This window comes from Podarcis raffonei, chromosome 6 (genome assembly GCF_027172205.1).
Source record: "Podarcis raffonei isolate rPodRaf1 chromosome 6, rPodRaf1.pri, whole genome shotgun sequence".
NCBI classification, from domain to species: Eukaryota; Metazoa; Chordata; class Lepidosauria; order Squamata; family Lacertidae; genus Podarcis; species Podarcis raffonei.
Window position 1 is genome coordinate 9,767,552 of NC_070607.1, and position 23,859 is coordinate 9,791,410.

The 23,859-nt window shown below is 46.0% G+C and overlaps 1 protein-coding gene across 2 annotated transcripts in view; it reads right to left on the reverse strand.

Annotated features, from left to right (window-relative positions):
* Positions 1 to 23,859, reverse strand: part of RXRG (retinoid X receptor gamma) — an 82,433-nt gene that overhangs the window by 28,730 nt on the left and 29,844 nt on the right. The window contains exons 1-2 of one of the 2 annotated variants that reach the window (XM_053391372.1): positions 22,095 to 22,387; positions 1,284 to 1,540 (exon numbers count right to left, since the gene is read on the reverse strand). In XM_053391372.1, coding sequence (XP_053247347.1) covers positions 1,284 to 1,540; positions 22,095 to 22,143 — 306 coding nt within the window. In that variant the 5' untranslated portion in view covers positions 22,144 to 22,387. Of the gene's footprint in view, positions 1 to 1,283; positions 1,541 to 22,094; positions 22,388 to 23,859 lie in introns of those variants that run through there. The other variant, XM_053391371.1, reaches the window with a different exon arrangement.

Sequence of the window (23,859 nt, forward strand, 5' to 3'; positions counted from 1 at the left end):
GCAAGAAGGCAGCGTAATCTGTTACAGCCTTATAAATAAATGCTTTGTGAGACCTGCAATGAATTGTTTCACTGTGCGCCCATCCCTCACTGCCATGTACATTCGTGGCATGCAGCTCCTCTGCCTCTGAGTGTGCCGGCTGGGGCTGAAGGCGGGGGCACCAGATTTGCAAAGGGTGCACCATACACAGAGATGAAGTTGAGTGGGGGCTGCTAAACATGCTGAGAGGGGGAATCAAATCTCTTAGGGAGGCATCCAACCAAACAGTTCCTTGCAGCAATGGGAGTGGCCGCCGAGACAATATAATACTGGTCCTGAAAGACCTACATAGGCTCCCAGTACATTTCCGAGCACAATTCATAGTGTTGGTGCTTACCTTTAAAGAACTAAACAACCTCGGCCCAGGATACCTGAAGGAGCATCTCCACCCCCATCGTTCAGCACTGAGGTCCAGCGCCGAGGGCCTTCTGGCGGTTCCCTCATTGCGAGAAGCGAGGTTATAGGGAACCAGGCAGAGGGCCTTCTCGGTGGTGGCACCCACCCTGTTGGAACGCCCTCCCATCAGATGTCAAGGAAATAAACAACTACCTGACTTTTAGAAGACATCTGAAGACAACCCTGTTTAGGGAAGTTTTTAATGTTCGATTTTTTATCGTATTTGTAATATTCTGTTGGGAGCCATCCAGAGTGGCTGGGGAAACCCAGCCAGATGGGCGGGGTATAAATTATTATTATTATTGCATTATTATTGCAAGTGCAAGGAGTTTTAGTTGTCTGTTAGAACTTCTCCTCCCTCTCCTTTCCCCAAACAACTTCTAAATCTGTTTCAGCATTTCCCCCTGACTTTCTAGAAGAGATTTACTTGGTGCACTCCTGAAGCTAGCTGAACTTCTTTAGCTTTTATTTCCAAATTTCAAACTGGGGCAATCTGTAGAACAGCAATGTGGAATCTATAGTCCTTCAGATCTTATTGGATCACAGCTCCAGTCACTCCTGCTTCTCCATCATGCTGCCTGCATCTGATGCATCTGAATTTAACCACATCTGGAGGGCCACTAGTCTCTAGAACATAGCAGAAGTGTTCTGGAATATCTGGAGCAGAATATCTGTCTGTCTGGAACACAATAGGGACGTCAACTGCTTTATTCATCTATTGCAGAAAAACCTCCTGCCACATGCAAGAAATTCCACAAATAATTGAGAACTGGGCCTAACATACGGCATATTCATGAAAGCTCCAGTTTACCAAACTGCATAAAAAAAGAATATCAGTTGATACCGACCTGGGGGCTAGTGTGTGCAGCAAAATTCACGCCCGCTGGTGAAGACAAAGGAACGGAATGCGCTCCCATAGAGGACGTGAGCACTCTGTACGGAGAGCTCATTGTATTAACAGATGCTGCTGAGCTCATAGGCGACGAGAGAGTCCTTGAAGCACTGAGGGGAGACTCAAGGTAGTTGGACGTGCCATCTAAGGAATTCCCTGTGGGAAGGCCTGATCCCAGATTTGCAGGTGCAGAATTGCTGTGAACTGGAGAATCTGAAATGAAAGGAGAGACTCCATGAAGGTGGGAAACAAAAAGGTAAATGCAGAGCACTTTGGAGGTAATAGGTAAAGGTAAAGGTACGGGCCAGTCGTGTCCAACTCTAGGGTTGTGCGCCCATCTCACTTAAGAGGCCGGGGGCCAGCGCTGTCCGGAGACACTTCCGGGTCACGTGGCCAGCGTGACGAAGCTGCTCTGGCGAGCCAGCACCAGTGCAGCACACAGAAACGCCGTTTACCTTCCCACTATAAAGCGGTACCTATTTATCTACTTGCACTTAAGGGTGCTTTCGAACTGCTAGGTGGGCAGGAGCTGGGACCGAACGACGGGAGCTCACCCCGCCGCGGGGATTCGAACCGCCGACCACGCGATCGGCAAGCCCTAGGCACTGAGGTTTTACCCACAGCGCCACCCGCATCCCTTTTGGAGGTAATGGCCCCCATCAAATGGCGCCCCTTTTGCATGGCGCGTGCAGCCCCCCCCCCATCCCATGCAGCTCCCAGCAGTACAGCCTGGATTCGCCCCCCCCCCCAGGCAGACACCTGGAGGTAGCCACCTACCTCTGCCAGTTAACCAATCCCAGCTGGGGAGGTGTTGCCAGAAGAGAGTTGGCCAGGTAAGGGGAGGTATCACCCAGCCCACACAATATTGGGTGGAACTTACCTGGGGGTTCTCAGTCGGCTTCAGAGCTTCTCCCACTCTGCCCCCCCCCTCAGTTAAGCCTTCTTTTGCAGGTTAACCTCTTCTCCACAGGTATGCGGGCGCTGCTACATCAGGGTCGCTGTTGAAGGGCAGGAAAGGAATTTTCCTGCATTGGCAGGTTTGCCTTTCCCGTAGCAAAACATCACAACTTTGGCGGTTTCAGGCCTTGGGCGGAACCCTTTAGTCTATCTTCTCTAAATTGGGGGGGGTCTCTAAATTTGGGGCGTGAAGCGGTAACCCACGCCCCCCCCCCCTGCGGCGGCAATCCCAGGGTTCCCCGCTAAAGGGGTTGTTTTGAGGGGAGGCATTGGCCATACGCCTGGAGGTTGTCATTGCTCTCCCGTGCGACGGCGGCAAAATGGGGGGCAGGCTCTCTGCTTAGACATTCTCCAGAGCCAGCCCAATCCCCACACATTCTGGATAACCCTGATGTTCCCCAGATCCCCAGCCGGGGACTGGGAGGGATAAACGCCCAATGCCTAAGCCAAGGTCTTCCTACATCTGAAGCTTTAATAAAGTTGTGGCCAAATTTTAATCCCATAACACGTTTTCTTGAGTCGTTATTCCACTTGGGTGTCTCCCAGGGTTGGGGGGTCTCCGCCTGTCCACGCAAACATAATCCTACAGCAGGCAGCGAAACTACTAATTTTGCAACAGATTCCCAAACAGCAGCAACTACATGCCAGCTTTCACCCAACTACAGCTTAAATGCATAACTTTTACCATTCTTTCTGTGTGTCTGAATTCAAAACTACAAACTCTTCCAGTTGTCTCTCTGTCCTTTTTCCTCCCCCCCCCCCGCTCTTTCCAGGCACATATCTGCTCTTTAAAGCTCCATGTCCAAATGCTCTATCTCTCTTTCTCACCCCAGAGCTTTCCCCACGTAAACCTGCTCTTTAAATCGGAAGCACAGCAAACAGCAATTCAGGTTTTCTGGGGAGTTCCCATTTGCTCTGATTCAGCTTTAAAGAGCGAGTTTTCACAGGGAAAGCTCTGGAGCAAAAAAAAAAAGTGCTCAGACACTGAGCTTCAAGTGTGGACTATGCCTGGAAAGGGGATGCGGGTGGCGCTGTGGGTTAAACCACAGAGCCTAGGACTTGCCAATCAGAAGGTCAGTGGTTCGAAGCCCCGCGATGGGGTGAGCTCCCGTTGCTCGGTCCCTGCTCCTGCCAACCTAGCAGTTCGAAAGCACGTCAAAGTGCAAGTAGATAAATAGGTACCGCTCCAGCGGGAAGGTAAACAGTGTTTCCGTGCGCTGCTCTGGTTCGCCAGAAGCGGCTTAGTCATGCTGGCCACATGACCCGGAAGCTGTATGCCGGCTCCCTTGGCCAGTAAAGCGAGATGAGCGCCACAACCCCAGAGTTGGTCACGACTGGACCTAATGGTTAGGGGTCCCTTTACCCTTTACCTTTATGCCTGGAAAGAGCAAAGGAAAGGTAAGTCTGGACAAGCCCTTCCTTCCCCCCGCCCACCCCCAAAAGAAACTTTTCAAGGACCGTACAAAATAGTTGCCATGCAGAAGTCACTTTTGTTTTTGTTTTTGAGATGAGCTTCTTGTGGTGCATGCATCCTCACGAGTCATTTGTGCACAATGGCTCATCGTGAAGATAATGCTATTTTTTACCCCTAAAAACCAGCCACCGTTAAATAGGTTTATCAGATAAGGAGGATTTGATCAGTTTTCTATCGTTCACTGTTGCCGGATATTTGCAAACTAGAGGGGACAATTGTCAGCTAGAAAACAATGAGAGAGGAAAGGCTTCTGTCTACCTCTGCCCCCCAATTCAATCTCAATCTCAATGGTGCCTATGGCTTCAAAGGTTTAAAACAAGCATCTTAATTGGAGTCACCAAGTTAAAGGGCACTGACTGAAGTTTGCAGAACCCTGCGAACATCAGTTTATTACAAAGAAGCATTTATCCGATGCACATGCTTCATATAACAGCCCAAATGGTGAAAATAACAGGGCTCTCTGAAAGGCCATTGTGGTTCGATTCCTTTGCCATTCCATGCCTAGTGGGAGAGCTGATTCAAAGGGAGAAAGACAGACAGACGAGGACCTTTTCCATTCCATGCACAGAATTAAACCTGAAATGGGTTGATCGCAGGAGAATCTGGACTCCATTGACTCTGACAAATGTCTTTAACGTTATTCAAGAAGCTGACCTTTTGTTATCTTTTATTGTGCATCTTCCCTTTGAATCAGATTTGACTGTTACTTCAGGTAAAATAACAAACACTGTCACAGGAACCATCTTTGCAATAAATAAATATTGAAGTTGTGGGGGAGAGGGAGGGGGAGAGGCAAATCGGACTGGCGTGCCATCACAGCAACTTCGCGGCAGCTACAGAGAGCAAGTGGTGACCTTTCTGCTGAGCAACTTCTCCTCTGCAGACCGAACTAGACAATATGCTAGATGTGTAATTGTATTTAATGTGCCTAGCTCCCCTCCCCTCCTTTTAAGAACAGCTATGAGGATACTGGAAGGACAGATTGTGAAGCTGAGGCTCCAATACTTTGGCCACCTCATGAGAAGAGAAGACTCCCTGGAAAAGACCCTGATGTTGGGAAAGATGGAGGGCACAAGGAGAAGGGGACGACAGAGGATGAGATGGTTGGACAGTGTTCTTGAAGCTACCAGCAACTGTGGGAGGCAGTGGAAGACAGGAGTGCCTGGTGTGCTCTGGTTGATGGGGCCACAAAGAGTTGGGCACGACTAAACAACAACAACATGAGGATGGGGAGGAGCATCTGCAGAATCTTTTCCACCCTGAAACCATCTCCCTCTCTCTGAAGCTGCTATTTGACTCAAGAGCGAAGCCACAAGACAAGGCCATGATGGCATTCTTCACTCATAAAATCAAGCGAAGGAAATACTGCTTGATGGAAATTGCCAGGGCAGGACAAAGGCCTATATGGTGGGGGGGGGGGTTGAATTTCAATAGGGAGGAATGTAAGGTTCTGCACTTAGGCAGGAAGAACCAGTGGCACAAATATAAGACATGGGACACCTGGATTGCCAGTGGCACATGTGAAAATGATCTAGGGGTCTTAGTAGGCCACACGCTTAACATGAGCCAACAGTGTGATGCAGCAGCAAAAAAAGCTAACACTACAGAAGTATGGGTTGCGGGTGGCGCTGTGGGTTAAACCACAGAGCCTAGGACTTGTCAATCAGAAGGTCGGCGGTTCGAATCCCCGCGCTGGGGTGAGCTCCCATTGCTCGCTCCCTGCTCCTGCCAACCTAGCAGTTCGAAAGCACATCAAATTGCAAGTAGATAAATAGGGACCGCTCTGGCGGGAAGGTAAACGGCGTTTCGGTGCCCTGCTCTGGTTCGCCAGAAGCGGCTTAGTCATGCTGGCCACATGACCCGGAAGCTGTACGCCGGCTCCCTCAGCCAATAAAGCGAGATGAGCGCCGCAACCCCAGAGTCAGCCACAACTGGACCTAATGGTCAGGGGTCCCTTTACCTTTACCTTTACAGAAGCATAGTGTCAAGATCAAGGGAAGTAATAGTACCACTCTATTCTGCCTTGGTCAGATCACACCTGGAAAACTGTGTGCAGTTCTGGGCACCACAATTTAAGAAGGATGTTGGCAAGCTAGAACATGCGCAGAGGAGGGCAACCAGAATGACCAAGGTTCTGGAAACGATTGAGGGGAAAGAGGAGACTGAGAGTGGATATGACAGCCATCTTCACATATCTCAAAGGCTGTCACATGGAAGATGGAGCAAGCTTGTTTTCTCCTGCTCTGGAGGGTAGGACACAAACCAATGGATTCAAGTTTCAAGAAAGGAGATTCCGACTAAACATCAGGAAGAACTTTCAGCCAGTAACAGCTGTTTGACAGCGGAGTAGACTCCCTGAAGAGGTTGTGGACTCTCCTTCCATGGAGGTTTTTAAGCAGAGGTTGGATAGACATCTGTCATGGATTCTTTAGCTGAGATTCCCGAATTGCAGAGTGGGGTCCCTTCCAACTCTACAATTCTGATTCTATTAGCTTTCAAGAGGTTTGCACTGAGACGAGGAGCAATTTTGGAAACAGCACTCTCTCCTCAGAAAAGATGTTGTGTGGTCTCAATAAAAAGCTAGTGTCTTTCTGAATTCCTCAGATGTTTTGCCTTAGAAGGAAACCCAAACTTTCCTTCAAATTTCTTATGCAAAATGCAGCAATACATCAATGTGCAGAACTCTGAGGAAATTTTCTATCCTTATGGAAGCCTTTTGTTTAAGAATGACTAGACTTTATACCAGGAGAGCCACCCTCCACATTTCCCCCTTCGAAGTTAAAAGCAACTGAAATGTACTCTGATGGATGAGGGTTGGTCACAATCCATTCATACATCCAGTGATACAAACACTCACACACACACACATCCATCTAACTATGCCCTGCAGAGGACCTTAAGGTCCATGAATAATCATAGTTTAGAGGTCCCAGGCCCTAAGGAAGTCAGATTATCCTCCACCAGGGCCAGGGCCTTCTCAGTGATGGCTCCAACCTGGTGGAATGCTCTGTCCCATGAGACCAGGGCCCTGCAGGATTTAACTTCCTTCTGCAGGGCCTGTAATAAAGAGCTATTCCACCTGGCTTTCCATTTGAACTTAGCCTGATCTTTTATTCCCCTTCCTTCCCTCCCCCTCCCCTTTTTATGAAGATTACCCGCTCTGGGATCCCACAGCTAATTCTTCCCTGGTCTCCTCGCTGGCCCAAATAGGACTCATTTAGCCAGCAAGCCCTGGTGAGATCATCCAATGTTTATTGGATGGATTTCCCCCCTAAATTGATTTTTGATTTTTGAATTTATTGTTATTCATGTTTTATACTGTACAATGGTACCTCTAGATACGAACGGGATCTGTTCCGGAGCCCCGTTCGCATCTAGAAGTAAATGTAAGTAGCAATGGCACGTCTGCGCACGCACGCATCGCTTTTCGCTGCTTCTGCGCATGCGCGTGATGTCATTTTGAGCGTCTACGCATGTGCAAGAGGTGAAACCCAAAAGTAAGGCGCTCCATTACTTCTGGGTTGCCGAGGAGCGCAACTCGAACGCGCTCAACTTGAAGCGTATTCAACCCAAGGTATAACTGTATTTTATGCTGTTTTTTGTTGCATCAATTAAGTGTTTTAAATTTGTTGTTAGCCGCCCTGAGCCCGGTTTTCTGAACTGGGAAGGGCGGGGTATAAATGAAAATTTATTATTTATTATTATTAACTGGCCACTGGCCAGACAAAAACAAAACTGATACCTGTCGTCTCCCCCACAACCCCAAGGCACTTTTCCCCATTAATTTTTCACTTCTGCATCCAGACATTCGCTGTCCCACGTTCCCTAGCCTTTTGCCCCAAATGCAGCGAAACCCACCCACAACATATTCAGTTCTCCATTTTCCACCCAGACACTCCGCAGCCTGGATACGTACTTGTCATGTGAATACAGGCAAATTTAAGAACTCTACATCTAGCCCCAACAACAACAAGGAAAATACTGTACCCTCCATGCAGAAATATCTGCAAAATCTCCCTTCCCCAAAGATCCCTTTTCTTTATGGCTGCAGGGAGAGCCAGTGTGGTGTAGTGGTTAGAGCAGTAGACTCGTAATCTGGTGAACCGGGTTCGATTCCCCGCTCCTCCACATGCAGCTGCTGGGTGACCTTGGGCCAGTCACACTTCTTTGAAGTCTCTCAGCCCCACTCACCTCACAGAGTGTTTGTTGTGGGGGAGGAAGGGAAAAGAGATTGTTAGCCGCTTTGAGACTCCCTAGGGTAGTGATAAAGCGGGATATCAAATCCAAACTCTCTTCTTCTTCTCCTTCTTCTTCTTCTTCTTCTTCTTCTTCTTCTTCTTCTTCTGGTCCCCTTTGATCCTGCCCAAGCGCTGTCGATGAACACGGTGTACCCCAAAAGCTTAGCCTAGTTTTCTTTGCCAAGCTCTGCAGAAGGGCATGCGGGTGACCAAGACAGGGAGGTGGGGACTGTGTGTGCAGCAGCAAACAGCCTCTTGGGTTTCCTATCACTGCTGCCACAAGATTGCTGTGAAAAACCTGGGGGAAGGGAGTGGGACTACGAAGAGGGCAGAGAAACTACTGGGCCAGTTAGAAAGGATTCAAGGGCCATATCCAGTCCATGGGTCACCAGCTTCCCATCTCTCTTAGAATATTGATGCACAGCACCCCATTCTCTAAGCAGCAAAGATTCCAGGGGCCCAGGCAGTTACCCAGGGTTTGCGATTGGAGACTGTGGTTCCTTTATGATATATGGTTTATTTACACATATATACAGTGGTACCTCGCAAGACGAATGCCTCGCAAGACAAAAAACTCGCTAGACGAAAGGGTTTTTTGTTTTTTGAGCTGCTTCGCAAGACGATTTCCCCTATGGGCTTGCTTGCAAGTTTGTTTCCTTTTTCTTAACACCGTTAATACAGTTGCGACTTGACTTCGAGGAGCAACTCATAGAACGCGGTGTGGTAGCCTTTTTTGAGGTTTTTAAAGACTTTGGTGATTTTTGAAGCTTTTCCAAAACTTTCCCGACACCGTGCATCGCAAGACGAAAAAAATCGCAAGACGACAAAACTCGCGGAACAAATTCATTTCGTCTTGCGAGGCACCACTGTAGACAGCATCTTAAAAAGCAGAGACATCACCTTGCCGACAAAGGTCTGTATAGTTAAAGCTATGGTTTTCCCAGTAGTGATGTATGGAAGTGAGAGCTGGACCATCAGGAAGGCTGATCGCCAAAGAATTGATGCTTTTGAATTATGGTGCTGGAGGAGACTCTTGAGAGTCCCATGGACTGCAAGAAGGTCAAACCTCTCCATTCTGAAGAAAATCAGCCCTGAGTGCTCACTGGAAGGACAGATCCTGAAGCTGAGGCTCCAATACTTTGGCCAACTCATGAGAAGAGAAGACTTTCTGGAAAAGACCCTGATGTTGGGAAAGATGGAGGGCACAAGGAGAAGGGGACGACAGAGGACGAGATGGTTGGATAGTGTTCTCGAAGCTACCAGCATGAGTTTGACCAAACTGCGGGAGGCAGTGGAAGACAGGAGTGCCTGGCGTGCTCTGGTCCATGGGGTCACGAAGAGGCGGACACGACTAAATGACTAAACAACAACAAACACTATGAAGTCTGAGCCTGTGATGGAGGGGCTTACAGAATTGACACCCCAATATGTTCTTGTTTCTCCCCTAGCCGCAGCAGTCTTGGAGCCACAAAGACACCAGTCATGGCTCGGACTCCCTCCAGCTTGCCGAGTTTCACAGACTGCAGCTGTTTTCCTCCAGCTCACAGCATCCCCAATTGCAACCCTAAACTCTCCAATCAGCTTTTTCTCTGCTAAATATCGTAAAGTGGAGTGGAGAGCACAGAGCCTGATGGCCCATTAGCTTCCCTTTGCCTTTGATTAATGGCTGGCCTCCCAGGCGATTTCCTGAATACAGGAAGTCGGTTTGGCTGGTATTTTAATGTTTTGCTAAATCCAGTGTCTGGCAGCCTTATTAACACTTCAAGAATTGATTAAATTCTAACACCTATCAGGCCCAGGAATTTAGGGAAATCTGCCACCCACAAACCCTGGCACCCATAACTCGTAACAATAGGTTATGCTATGTTTATGATGTGCTGTGTGTCTTATATGATGAGCAATGAGATATGTTGAACTGCAATTATATGCATGCACAAAGGCTTCACAAGTTCAACACAGAAAAAGCAGCAGAGGAAGGCACTGAAACAAGGGTAAACGGGGAATATGCTATTGTTTCATTTTAATGATTTTTCAATTTTATACAGTTCACTAACTTTACAATCATTTTACCTTTTCAGAACTTGACTTCCTTCCCCCCTCTTTCTGCAGTTTCTTAAATTTATTTTTAATATCTTCTGCATATCCAAATGAACTTAATTTGCTCATTTATTCATCTACTTTAAATATATACTCTTATAAAACTGCAGGTTATTACAATAATCCTGCCAATGTTCTTCTCTGTTTACAGTTTATCTGTAAATATTCTAGGAACCATTTCCATCCTTTTATAAAAAGTTTGTTATCTTGATTTCTTGTTTTTCTGGCAAGTTTCGCCATTTCTGCATGCAGGAATATGCTATTGTTTCAGTTATGTGTGCTGAACAAAACCTTCCTAGAAAAGATGGGTTTTGAGGAAGGATTTGAAGGGCCTAGCATTGTGTGGGTACTTGGGAGGCAGTTCCAAGCATAGGGCTGCAACTAAGGGCGGATTCAATTGACGGAAATGAAAGGTGATGCTACTCAGAGTGGCATGTAAGCAGCCAGAGAGAAGAAAACTATAGCACTACTCTAAGGATTAACAGAGGTGAGCTTTGGAAACCCTGTGGGAGAAAGGAGCTTCACTTGGCATGCGTTACAAACCTGGACCAGTATCATGGTAGTTTTTAAAAAAGGGGGTGGTGCTGTTGTCTAAACCACAGAGCCTAGGACTTGCCGATCAGAAGGTCGGTGGTTCGAATCCCCGCGACGGGGTGAGCTCCCGTTGCTCGGTCCCTGCACCTGCCCACCTAGCAGTTCGAAAGCACGTCAAAGTGCAGGTAGAAAAATAGGTACCGCTCTGGCGGGAAGGTAAACGGTGTTTCCGTGCACTTCTCTGGTTTTGCCAGAAGGGGCTTAGTCATGCTGGCCACATGACCCGGAAGCTGTGAACAAATGCCGGCTCCCTCGGCCAGTAAAGGAAGATAAACACCACAACCCCAGAGTCGTTCATGACTGGACTTAACTTTCAGGGGTCCTTTACCATTTTAAAGGACCCCTGGACGGTTCAGTCAAAAGGGGCTATGGGGGGTTGCAGCGCTCATCTAGCTTTCACCAAGGGAGCCGGCGTTTGTCAACAGACAGCTTTCTGGGTCATGTGGCCAGCATGACTAAACCACTTCTAGTGAAACGGGACATCGTGATAGAAACCAGAGTGCATAGAAACATTGTTTACCTTCCCGCCACAGCGGTACCTATTTATCTACTTGCACTGGTCTGCTTTCAAACTGCTAGGTTGGCAGGAGCTGGGACAGAGCAATGGGAGCTCACTCGGTTGTGGGGATTCGAACCGCCAACCTTCCGATCAGCAAGCCCAAGAAGCTCAGTGATTTAGACCACAGCACCACCGGCATCCCTTTTCTTGCTACTACAAGTGTAGATTGAGCCTGCACCCAACAGCAAAGTAATCTCTGTGGAGGAAGTGCACCAAGTTTAATGGTGATCAATCAACCCAATGAAAATAATTGTAGTGGTCAAGGCTGTGGAAGGTTCAGGTGCTGACCAATTGCCTAGTCAGAATATTTAACTATTACACTTCTCTTGGGAACCATTGTTCCAGGAGTGGGATAGTAATCATCAGTGAAAATTATGTTGGAGCTCACCAACCCCACTTCAAAGACCTATAGTTCTCAAAAGAAAAAAGACTGTAATGTGACTATATTACCACTTACGTTCCGTTTAACTGCATGCCTTGCAATGTCAACGTGCTCCTTGCAGTTACTGCAATGTATAGAGAAAGACCTTTCTATTAAATAAGAGTTCTTTTGGAATGTTTGCTTGGCAGATAATGATGTTGTTATCCTGAGAGTGAACAGAAGCCGTCTTCAGAATCCACAGCAGCGGCCCAGAGGAACTGAAATCCAGTCTTTGCAGAAGGCTCCAGCACACATGACATTTAAAAATGGGCTATCACATTCTTAGTACCTGTCAAGTAATGCAACGTGACAGATGAATCCGGTTCCTGGTGCACTGCATCAGCGCAAAAAGAGGGAGAGTTTCTCCCACTAAATCCAGATTTGTTGCACTTCCTGTCTTGGGGACAAACTTTTCTCATTTGTTCCTAACAATGCTTTCTAATGGGCTCTAGAGAGGCTTGATCTCAGCACTGTGCTATTGCACACCCTTAATCACAAGTTGCACGCAAACATGCACATGCATTCCACTGTACCGACGCATGTAATAATATATTTAGCTCAGAGTCAAAGGGTATCACACGGAGATTCCACACATACAGTGCCGGATTTACATATAAGCTAAAGAAGCTATAGCTTAGGGCCCCACTCTCCTGGGGGCCCCAAAAAAATTTAAAGGAAAAAAACCTGGATGTACATTTCCAAAATATAAGATAAAAAAAACAAATAAAATAAAACCTACATACAGCAATAGTGTTTTGTGTTGTGTAGGCTCTTATTTGTTATGTGCAAATGGCTTTAGATACCTGTTAGGTCCATAAATTACCATATTCAACACAAGAAACGGTGACAATTTGTTGCTGACAAAGGACAGCTGGACATATAGAGGGCCCCATTACCTTCAGTAGCTTAGGGCCTCATCAAACCTAAATCCTGCATATATATGGGGGTAACTGGGTGGCGCTGTGGGTTAAACCACAGAGCCTAGGACTTGCTGATCAGAAGGTTGGCGGTTTGAATCCCCACGACGGGGTGAGCTCCCATTGCTCAGTCCCTGCTCCTGCCAACCCAGCAGTTCGAAAGCACGTCAAAGTGCAAGTAGATAAATAGGTACTGCTCCAGCAGGAAGGTAAACGGCATTTCTGTGTGCTGCTCTGGTTTGCCAGAAGCAGCTTAGTCATGCTGACCACATGACCCGGAAGCTGTACGCCGGCTCCCTCGGCCAATAAAGCGAGATGAGCGCCGCAACCCCAGAGTCGGCCACGACTGGACCTAATGGTCAGGGGTCCCTTTACTTTTACTAAAGGCAATAGACCAGAGGTTGGAATAAAGGAACATACAGGTTGCTGTTTGTTTGTTTTTATACACAGGTTGTTATAGAATGAAAAAAGGTTGGTTAAATAAACAGCACCCAAGTCGGGATGGCAGCTTGGTTATACCTGTGGCAGTGTGAGATAGGCTGAGCTACTTTCATTCCGGAAGACCATTCGACTTCCGAAACGTTTGAAAACCAAGGCTCAAAGGGCGGCCTGCAAAATCAATTGAGAAAATTGAAAAACACACAGCGGAAGCTGTTCAACTTCTGAGGAGCGTTCGAAAATGGAAGCATTTATTCCCGAGTTTTCGGCGTTTGGATTCCAAAACGTTTGTCAATGGAGACGTTCGAGAACCGAGGTACCACTGTACTTAAATAACTGGCCAATCACATCGGTTCTGCCCCCCCCCCACAAAAGTCCTGCCCCCTCAACCAACATAGCCACTTCCCAAATATGGAGGGAAAAGGGCAATGAAAGATGTAAGATAAGCAAGCAAAACTCAGTTTGTGTAAGGAGAGGAATTTGGTAAATGAGACTAAACTCAGAAAGAGGTAGGAAAAAGCAAGGTTGAATAAGTTAAGAGAAGTGCCAATATCACCTCTCCCTGAATCTGAGAGTCTAAAGATCATCCTTGGTACAAACTTCCTGGAATTTCCCCACTTGGCTGATTGGCTGTTGCCATTTGGGTTTCGCCTGCAAATCGTCACAACTTGTGAAGGGTATAGCAAAGATATATCATAACTGTGACAATCTATGTTGGAAATGTAAAGAAAAGGAAGGAACCTCTTATCATATGTGGTGGACCTGTCCCAAGGTGAAAGACTTCTGGGGAAAGATTTATAACGAATTGAAAAAAATGTTGAAATATACATTTATAAAGAAACCAGAGGCCTTTCTTCTTGGAATAACAGGTTTGGAATTGCCCGAGAAAGATATTAAATTATTTTTGTATGCCACAACTGCTGCTTGTATTTTGTTAGCTAAAAAGTGGAAAACCCAAGAATTACCAACGATAGGAGAATGGCAGATGAAGATGATGGATTTTTCAGAGCTAGCTGACCTAACTGGAAGAGTCTGCGACCAGAAGGAAGGAGGAGTACAGTGGTGCCTCGCAAGACGAAATTAATTCGTTCCGCGAGTTTTTTCGTCTTGCGATTTTTTTCGTCTTGCGAAGCATGGTGTCGGAAAAGTTTTGGAAAAGCTTCAAAAATCACCAAAGTCTTCAAAAACCTCAAAAAAGGCTACCACACCGCGTGCTATGAGTTGCTCCTCAAAGTCAAGTCGCAACTGTATTAATGCTGTTAAGAAAAAGGAAACAAACTTGCAAGACGTTTCTGTCTTGCGAAGCAAGCCCATAGGGAAAATCGTCTTGCGAAGCAGCTCAAAAAACAAAAAACCCTTTCGTCTTCCGAGTTTTCCGTCTTGCGAGGCATTCGTCTTGCGAGGTACCACTGTATCAGGAACAATTGATTAAATTTAATGATTATTTAGTTAAATATGTTAAGTTAAATTAAATGAAAACAGCTTGCAGATACTCAATTGGCTTAGGATTTTATTTATGTTAAGTGATGAATTAATATGTTTAATTTCATAATGTGAAGATCTGAGGATGTTAATGTTTAAGTTAAATTTTATAAGAACTGTGATTTGGAAAACCGTTAAAAGGATATGCAATGAAATTCAACCAAGGGGAAGCGAGGAAGTCACCTAACAATGTTAATAAGTGTAATTTTCAATAAGGCTATGATTTATGTTTGTTTGTCTTATGTGTTTGTTTGTTTATAATGTTGTGAAAACCAATAAAAAATTTTTTTGGAAAAAAACAACAACTTGTGAAAGGCATTCCATTAAAGGAGTCCAGGGACTCAACTTGGTTTGGTCAACCCTTGAGAGGGGGTTATGACCATGCCTGAGTCCAGGGGAGCATCTGGGGAGTGGACATACTCTGTTCCTGAGCTTTTCACCTCCCTCAGGTGTTCACCCTTGGCTGACCTATGATGGAGCCCTGGGTCAGCGCTACCTGCAAGGGTGCTAGTCAAACCAGAGCCTATGCAACCACTCACTTTTCTGTAATCAATAAAGTTGTGGCCTAAATTCTGCCAAAATATGAAACTAAAATTTGAGTCAATTGTGCGTTTATTTAGGGGGAGGTCTCTGGGTCTGAACACGCCAACAGATGAAAACACTAGCAGGATTGCAATAACACCTGTAATGTGGCAAGTCCTATGGAGATAATGGAGTTATATAAAACATGGACTATTGAAAAAGATGTGGAGGGGATGTGGTTGGCTGTGCCTGCCCCTCCAATGCTGCTGCTGCAAGGATATTCCATTAAAGGAATCCAGGGGCTCGCCATGCTTTTGTCCGAACCCCTGTCAAGGGGCCAGGGCCACGCAAGAGCCCCTGGGAGCATTTGGGGAGAGGCGAGAGCCTGACGCCCAGCTCTATTCTCTCCCCAAAAATGTTTACCCTTACTGACTTCCGCAGGGGTGTGGTTGTCAGTTCTGTTCCTACCTCCAAGTGGGAACAGATACTGTATTTTTTGCTCTATAAGACTCACTTTTCCCCTCCTAAAAAGTAAGGGGAAATGTGTGTGCGTCTTATGGAGCGAATGCAGGCTGTGCAGCTATCCCAGAAGCCAGAACAACAAGAGGGATTACTGCCTTGACTGCGCAGTGATCCCTTTTGCTGTTCTGGCTTCTGAGATTCATAATATATATATATATATATATATATATATATATATATATATTTGTTTTCCTCCTCCAAAAACTAGGTGCGTCTTTTGGTCTGGTGCGTCTTATAGAGCGAAAAATACGGTAGTTGCTAACCAATGCCTAAGCAACCACTCACATACTGTAATTCAATAAAGCCGTGGCCAAAATTATGCCAAAAACCAAAACAAAAATGATGTGTGAACCGTGTTTTTATTCAGGGGTGTCTTGGGGGTCCTTGACACGCAAGTAGAGGTTTTCCCAAGTGATGTCCTTATTTTTATCTGCTAAATGTCAGAATCGGAGCTATAAACCCATCTATAAAAGTGTGAAGACTGAGAAAAAGAGTTGGGAGGGAGACACACTAAGGAATATTTGCACATAAGAAGAGGAGGAGCAGGTGATGAAGGCTACCACAGCCTCTCTAAGCATATGTAAGGCTGATAAATGACTCCAGTTTCTCAATTGCCTCAATTTTTATCCAAGCTTCAATGTTTCAACTACACATCACATGCAAGAGTGTGTAAGGAAAGCCCAGTGGCCCATTTATTTGCTGCAAAGCAGCGCTGGGAAGGGACAATTTGGAGAGGGAAAGCAAGGGGCAGGGCGATTGCTTAACTCTTCCAGCCCACCACTTATTTCTTCATAACTAGCAAACTACTCGAATCATAACATGCAAATTATACTGACCCGATTTGGGGAACTGAAAAAGCCAGCTCATTCACAGGCTGCCACTGGTTACGCTCTGAAAGCATCCTTCGAGTCCCACATTTCTTTCGGTTTCATTGGGAACGGCGGTGGGTCTTTCTACCATCACACAGATGGAGTTTGGGCTTCATTTCAGACCTATCCATTGGCTTCAGTTTAGACTATGGGCAGGCAACCTAAGGGGACGTGGGTGGCGCTGTGGGTTAAACCACAGAGCCTAGGACTTGCCGATCAGAAGGTCAGCGGTGCGAATCCCTGCGACGGGGTGAGCTCCCATTGCTCGGTCCCTGCTCCTGCCAACCTAGCAGTTCAAAAGCACGTCAAAGTGCAAGTAGATAAATAGGTACCACTCCGGCGGGAAGGTAAACGGTGTTTCCGTGCACTGCTTTGGTTCGCCAGAAGCGGCTTAGTCATGCTGGCCACATGACCCGGAAGCTGTACGCCGGCTCCCTCGGCCAATAAAGCGAGATGAGCATCGCAACCCCAGAGTTGGTCATGACTGGACCTAATGGGACCTAACTGGATGCAACCTAACCAGTTTTAGAACCAGCAACTTCTATGTACTGGCCCTGTTCTTGTGCCTTGAACGGAAACCTGACACACAGAAATTCAGCAAGCGTAGCTTTTCCTTCCGTTTTAGGCACAGAAAAGCTTTACCTGTTGAATCTCTGCGCGTGCCGGTCTGCTGATAAGAGTACAGGAACAGTACAAAGACACGATGGAGTTGATGGGACTTATTTCCCAGGGTCGACGGCAGCAACTCTTTGCAGCCAAGGGAAGAGCTTGATGAAATCCTGAAGCGTTGCATGAGCTGAACGACAGGGAGCACGGCCCTTTCTCAATCGCAGTGCATGTCCCAGAGTAACATTGGGAGCAAGCAGCCTTGCAAAATGTTTTATTTGTATTTAAGCAAATAGAAGAATGCTCCATCCGGCACTTCTGTGCCTCTAACAAACATGCCTACGTATGTAAAAAGAATTAGGGAACTTGCATCTATTGTACCCAGAAGGACAGGGCACAGTGGCTGTAGCTCCCACCAGTTGAGGGTCAAACTTGGAGGAAGGTGATGAAAAGAGGAGGGACAGGGCAGGAGGTATAGCTCAGCATACTACCTGCCTTCATGCCAATATAACTATCTGAATGAATGAATGAATGTTTTTTAATTTTTTAATATTTTAATGTTGTATTTTAATCTTGTTTTTTATTGGTTGTTAGCCACCCTGAGCCTGGTCTTGGCTGGGGAGGGCAGGGTATAAATTATTATTATTATTATTATTATTATTATTATTATTATTATTATTATTATTATCACGGCCAAACAGCCAGCAGCTATCTGAAACTACCAGACATTTACTTTCCAAAACTCCCAGTCACCAGAATATTTGAGTGTCAAATGACCCATATTTTAATTTCATTTCCAAAGACATAGTGGCAGGTGGGTTTCACCCAGCCAGAACCAAACATCGCATGCAACTTACCCGCTCTCTTTCAAGCAGGGCACCCATGCATTTCAAAACTGAATGAGAAGCAGGATTTTAGCAAAGGAAGCTTCCTCCTGTCACTGTATTTACATTCCAAGAGGAGTTTTACATGCAGAATTTCCTGTAACTGCTAACATTACAGGAAATCCCGACAAGGAGAAAAAGTTGGCTACTCTATTAGACCAACATTATCCATCACTGGATACACAAATGTATTTTTTTAGTGGTGCGGGGGCATGGAATTACTACTGAACAGTTGCTGGTCCTGTATTATTCTACCTCTTTTACCTTTTAGCCACCCTATGATCAGATTAACACCCCCCCATTATCACCCCACAGCCAATAATATGGGTGAACTTCAGGATAGAAGACTTCTGCTGAAATCTCTTGCCTGACTCTGCCATCACGTGCAGTACTGATTCCAATAACTCTGGCTTATCTGTGCCTCACACAATATCCCCAACTCTTGTTAACTGAGAACATCCATTTAATGAGTATCTTACAGTGTTTTTCCCCCTGGAGGTATTCAATGGTAATATAATAATAATAATAATAATAATAATAATAATAATAATAATTTATTACTTACAGTATACCCCGCCCATCTGACTGGGCCTCCCCAGCCACTCTGAGTGGCTTCCAAAAGGATATTAAAAACACAATAAAACATCAAACATTAAAAACTTCCCTAAAGAAGGCTGCCTTCAGATGTCTTCTTAAAGTCAGATACAGTGGACGCTCGGGTTGCGAATGTGATCCGTGCAGGAGGCACGTTCGCAACCCGCAGCGCCTCATCTGTGCAAGCGCGGGTCAATCAATCAATTTCCTTTATTCGACCGATAGTCAGAAATAACATTACACAATAATTATAAACTATAACATCATAGGGGTACATAAATAAGGTAGGGCCACAGTACTAGACCTCTCACAGATAACCCACATCAAAGCAATCAGTTATACGTTTCCGACACTTAAGTGCCAGGAAAAGGAATTTAGCCACTGACAAAGTTGTTTTCCCAGAAGACTTATTTAGCAGATACGCTGTCTGCTTTCCTCTTTGTCGGGAACTGAGCTGGGGTAAGTGTGGAGTTATAAGGTACTGTCTTAAATCGTTGTAAATGGGACAGCTCAGTAAAATGTGCTCTGTGGATTCTACCTCACCCAATGCACAGTGGCATAATCTCTGGTCATATGGGACTCCTCCATATCTTCCCTTCAGAACCGCCGAGTCAAGAACATTCAGCCTAGCCGCAGTAAATAGTCTGCGGTATTCCACGTAGTGGATATCCGCCAGGTAGCGAGCTGGAGCAGCCCGATACAACTGCTCCCCCAGAAACAACCCAGGTTTCACACAGGCTATGTCCTCCTGCCTGGCAATATCCCTTAATCTTTGAGCGATCACCGCCTTTGCGTGGCTATACGTCATGGACTCTATATAAAGGGAGGACAACCCGCACTTCTGCACTTCCTCCACTATCTCCCCTTCCCATGGAGATTTAAAGTTATCCCTCAGAATTAAGGGGGCCAAACCCACCGGTCTGAAACAGAGCCTGAGCCATAGCCATAACTTCGCTTTCAGGGCCACATACCTAAAGGCTTGACAACCGGTTTCCAATCTCATGATCGCGCCTGCCACGGAGGGGGGGATCCTGAGTATGGCCCTGAGGAATTGGGTTTGGATAGATTCCAATTTTTCAAAGTCCCTACGTGAGCCCAAGGCAATGCCCACCAGCAGAAGAGGGAGGACTTTCATTTTAAAGAGTCGCAAGGCAACTTTGACATTTTGTGCCTGTTTCTTGGAGTACAGGGTTCTAATCAAGCGCGGGTCACGATTCAGCGCTTCTGCACATGCGCAGAGCGCGATTTAGCGCTTCTGCGCATGCGCGAGTGTCGAAACCCAGAAGTAACCCGTTCCAGTACTTCCAGGTTCGGCGTGGTGTGCAACCCAAAAACACACAACTGGAAGCGTCTGTAACCCGAGGTACTTGTTTATTTCCTTGACTTCTGGTGGAAGGATGTTCCACAGGGCGGGTGCCACTACAGAGAAGGCCCTGTGCCTGGTATACAGTACCAGCACAGTTCTTTTCTGGAAGGAAAACACTGAGTATCTAACATTTTATGAAGCACATGCTCCTCCAAACAGTCATCTGAGGCAGGTCATTAGCATTCTCAATGGAGACATCATCAGGGCCCCAGGACAGGATGGAGATGAGCCAAAAGTCACCTTCCTAAGCTGCTTAAGGATCCCTTGAAAGGCACTCCTGCCACTGCTCCAGGCCTCTCTGCCCCCTGGTCCCCATAAAACCCAAATGTAAATGCAATGAGTGGTACGTGACATCACTGTGCTTTGTCGCCTCATTTGTTGACTGGGGGAAACACAAGGCGCAATGACGCCTTGCCACGCTGTATCCAAGGCAGCGCTAAATAACACGCTCTGTCGGCGCAAGGATTTCAATTTGTGCAGTCAAACTCTCCCCCTTCTCCCTCTCCCTACACACCACCTAAATCTGTTCTGGGGTTTCCCACAACCCTTCGGAGCATATTTTGGGAGTGCAAGGGGATGTGAGAGGTGGGAAAGTTCTGTTGCTCGTGCAGGAATCCTCGCACGGACAGAACGAATTGGATACAACCCTATGCACGACAGAACGTGTTAGCTGGATATTGCCTAGTAAGTTTGATCACATTTTAAGAGGAAAGAGAGGCAGAAACACATGGCCGAGATGGCTTGGACTACTGCAATGCACTCTACGTGGGGCTACCTTTGAAGGTGACCTGGAAACTACAACTAATCCAGAATGCGGCAGCTAGACTGGTGACTGGGAGTGGCCGCCGAGACCATATAACACCGGTCTTGAAAGACCTACATTGGCTCCCAGCACGTTTCCGAGCACAATTCAAAGTGCTGGTGCTGACCTTTAAAGCCCTAAATGGCCTCAGTCCAGTATACCTGAAGGAGCGTCTCCACCCCCATCGTTCTACCCGGACACTGAGATCCAGCTCTGAGGGCCTTCTGGCGGTTCCCTCACTGCGAGAAGCCAAGTTACAGGGAACCAGGCAGAGGGCCTTCTCGGTAGTGGCGCCCTCCCTGTGGAATGCCCTCCCACCAGATGTCAAAGAGAACAACAACTACCAGACTTTTAGAAGACATCTGAAGGCAGCCCTGTTTAGGGAAGCTTTTAATGTTTGATGCATTACAGTATTTTAATATTTTTTTGGAAGCCGCCCAGAGTGGCTGGGGAAGCCCAGCCAGATGGGTGGGGTATAAATAATAAATTATTATTATTATTATTATGATGATGATGATGATGATGATGATGCAAGCCCACATCTCTCCTATTGTCTGAGTAAGCCCAGAGAAAGAAGGCTGGGGAGCATCCAAACACAGGACTTTGATGCTCTCAGTCCAAAAATACTTTGGCGCTCTCTGCCTCTCTCTCCATATTATATTTAGTGCTCCACTATGTACTTCCTGTGGCAAGTAGGTCACATATAAATATAGCACCTTTACTTACCTCACTAAATCTAAATGCAACAAATCCATGGTACGCTCTCTTACTTTGCCCAAAGTCTAGTGTCTAGTCCTCAGTAAGGGGATAAATGTGTCCTTAGGCCAGCCAGGCTGCAGGTTTGGCACTCGCAAGATTACAGGCTGCTCCATTTAACAATAACAGCAACTCTGTACATAGAAAACTAGGCTTTTTGCCCTTCTCTTGCCACATACCAGTTTTCTTTGTGAAGATAAGTTTTTGAGGCCTCCCGTATACAATCTGAGGCAGTACGCTGGTTCACTATTTCCATGAGACGGTTGTGGTTCTTGCGGGTGCCCGCCCCCCAGTCTGAATTTGTTTAGCACAAAAGAAGCTAAGAGATGGCTTTCATTCACCTGTTTCTGACAAGCAAGTATTTGGTAAAATCGCTGTAAGATGCTGCAACATCACTCTATCACACTGACTATTTGCATAACAAACTCACCATATACAAGCCAAAAGCTCTCATCAAACTTTAAAGAAACCCCACAGAAACACCCTCTAGGAATGCATTGCCTTCCCCGTTAGAAAGCAGCTTCTGATTTAACAATGCATAAATTTAATTCTCTTCTCTTCTGCTCCCGACCCCCGCGCCACCTCTGCATTTTTTTTCCTGTGCCTAGGTTGTTCAATTGCTATTTGCATCCAAAACCAGAAATCTGAAACCATTCGTGAAATACTTACTCCCAAAGCCTGTGGGAAACTTAATGAAGTGTGGATAATTCCCGTACATCTTTAATCTTCAGTTCATCTCTTCATTGCAATGGCAAAGGGTGCCTCCAAGATCCTTAAAGTGTTCCGTTTTGCTTAGCAAACCTGAAACTCTCTCCGGCGATTCCAGGCAAGCTGCCTCCTCAAGTGGAGAAGAAATCGTGTAGAGAAGCTCTGCTTACCCTGAAGACAGTGGCTGGAAGAATCAGGCAGTTTTCAGCTGCTGTTCCTTTTCCATTCTGTTATGGGCAGGGCTTCTCTCTGTGTGTGTGTGTGTGTGTGTTCTCTGCAAACTTGCAGTGTGTTATATTGGTAGCTTAATCCATCAGCGACAAGACCAATCAATGCATCACAGCACTGGTATAGGTCACAAATCAAAAGCTGGGGGAATTAAATGGGGAAGGGGAGGATGAGGGTATTATTTGAAGTATGTACTAATAAAAAAAAATCAATGCTGTGTGGAGTAATTAATTGAGGGGGCGACATATGGCTACACTTACAGGCAGCTGTTTCTGTGTTGATGTCAGAGAACAACTGTCATACAAAATTGGCAATATTTATCAGTTATGATTAAACCAAACTTTTCTTGATGTAATGCATTGTGTGAGTTCCACCTATGTTAGGGCTGCTGCCTTTATTTTGGCATGTTTTCCATGTCCTTAACACATGCCTGAAAGGCACAAATTGAACAAGAAAAGCCATCTCCATTTTTGGGGAAAGGCAGACATGTTGGAGGTGTTAATATACTGTTCAGGTGTTAAAAGTACAGGAATCCTGTCCAGATTTTTTTTTTTAAAGTGGGGATTAAAGTGCTTCTGTGCATTTACATTAAAAAAGTGTTACACGGAAATCTAAAATTTGGTAGAATGCAAACAAGGAAAATGGATTTTATTGGCCAGTTGTTCATGTATTTATGTTACTATTCTAAATTGGGCAAAATGGAAATACGGCTCATTTTCATCTAAAGAAAGATATTAACTGCTAATATTTAGAAATCAGTAAACCTGCTGGCTGATGTATTGTAAATATTTGTAGTACAGTGGTACCTCGGGTTAAGTACTTGATTTGTTCCGGAGGTCCGTTCTTAACCTGAAACTGTTCTTAACCTGAGGTACCACTTTAGCTAATGCGGCCTCCTGCTGCCGCCGCGCCGCTGGAGCACGATTTCTGTTCTCACCCTGAAGCAAAGTTCTTAACCTGAGGTAATATTTCTGGGTTAGCGGAGTCTATAACCTGAAGCGTATGTAACCTGAAGCGTATGTAACCCGAGGTACAACTGTACTAATGATCTATGCTTGAAGTGATTTAAAAACATTTGCATTTAGAAAGTTACTTTCTGCCATGTGGCAGAGATGTACATAACATCAAAGTTCTCAACCAGGAGATCTCTACCTATGCTTTAAACATATCAGGCACCAGGGCAGAATGTGATGGTTGTTCTTTGATTATCTGGCTCATCCTCTAGGGGAGGCATGTCCAAAGTCCGTTCCGGGGGCCTAATCCAGCCCGCCAGTCAGTTTAGGTAAAATCCTAAAAAAACTTCAACAACTTCAACCCTGAAAAAAGCTCAACAAGTTTGGTCGGCCCTCATGGCCCTTCACTTCATCAAATCTGGCCCTCTAGGGCATGGGTAGGCAAACTAAGGCCCAGGGTCCAGATCCGGCCCAATCGCCTTCTAAATCCGGCCTGCGGACGGTCCGGGAATCAGCGTGTTTTTACATGAGTAGAATGTGTCCTT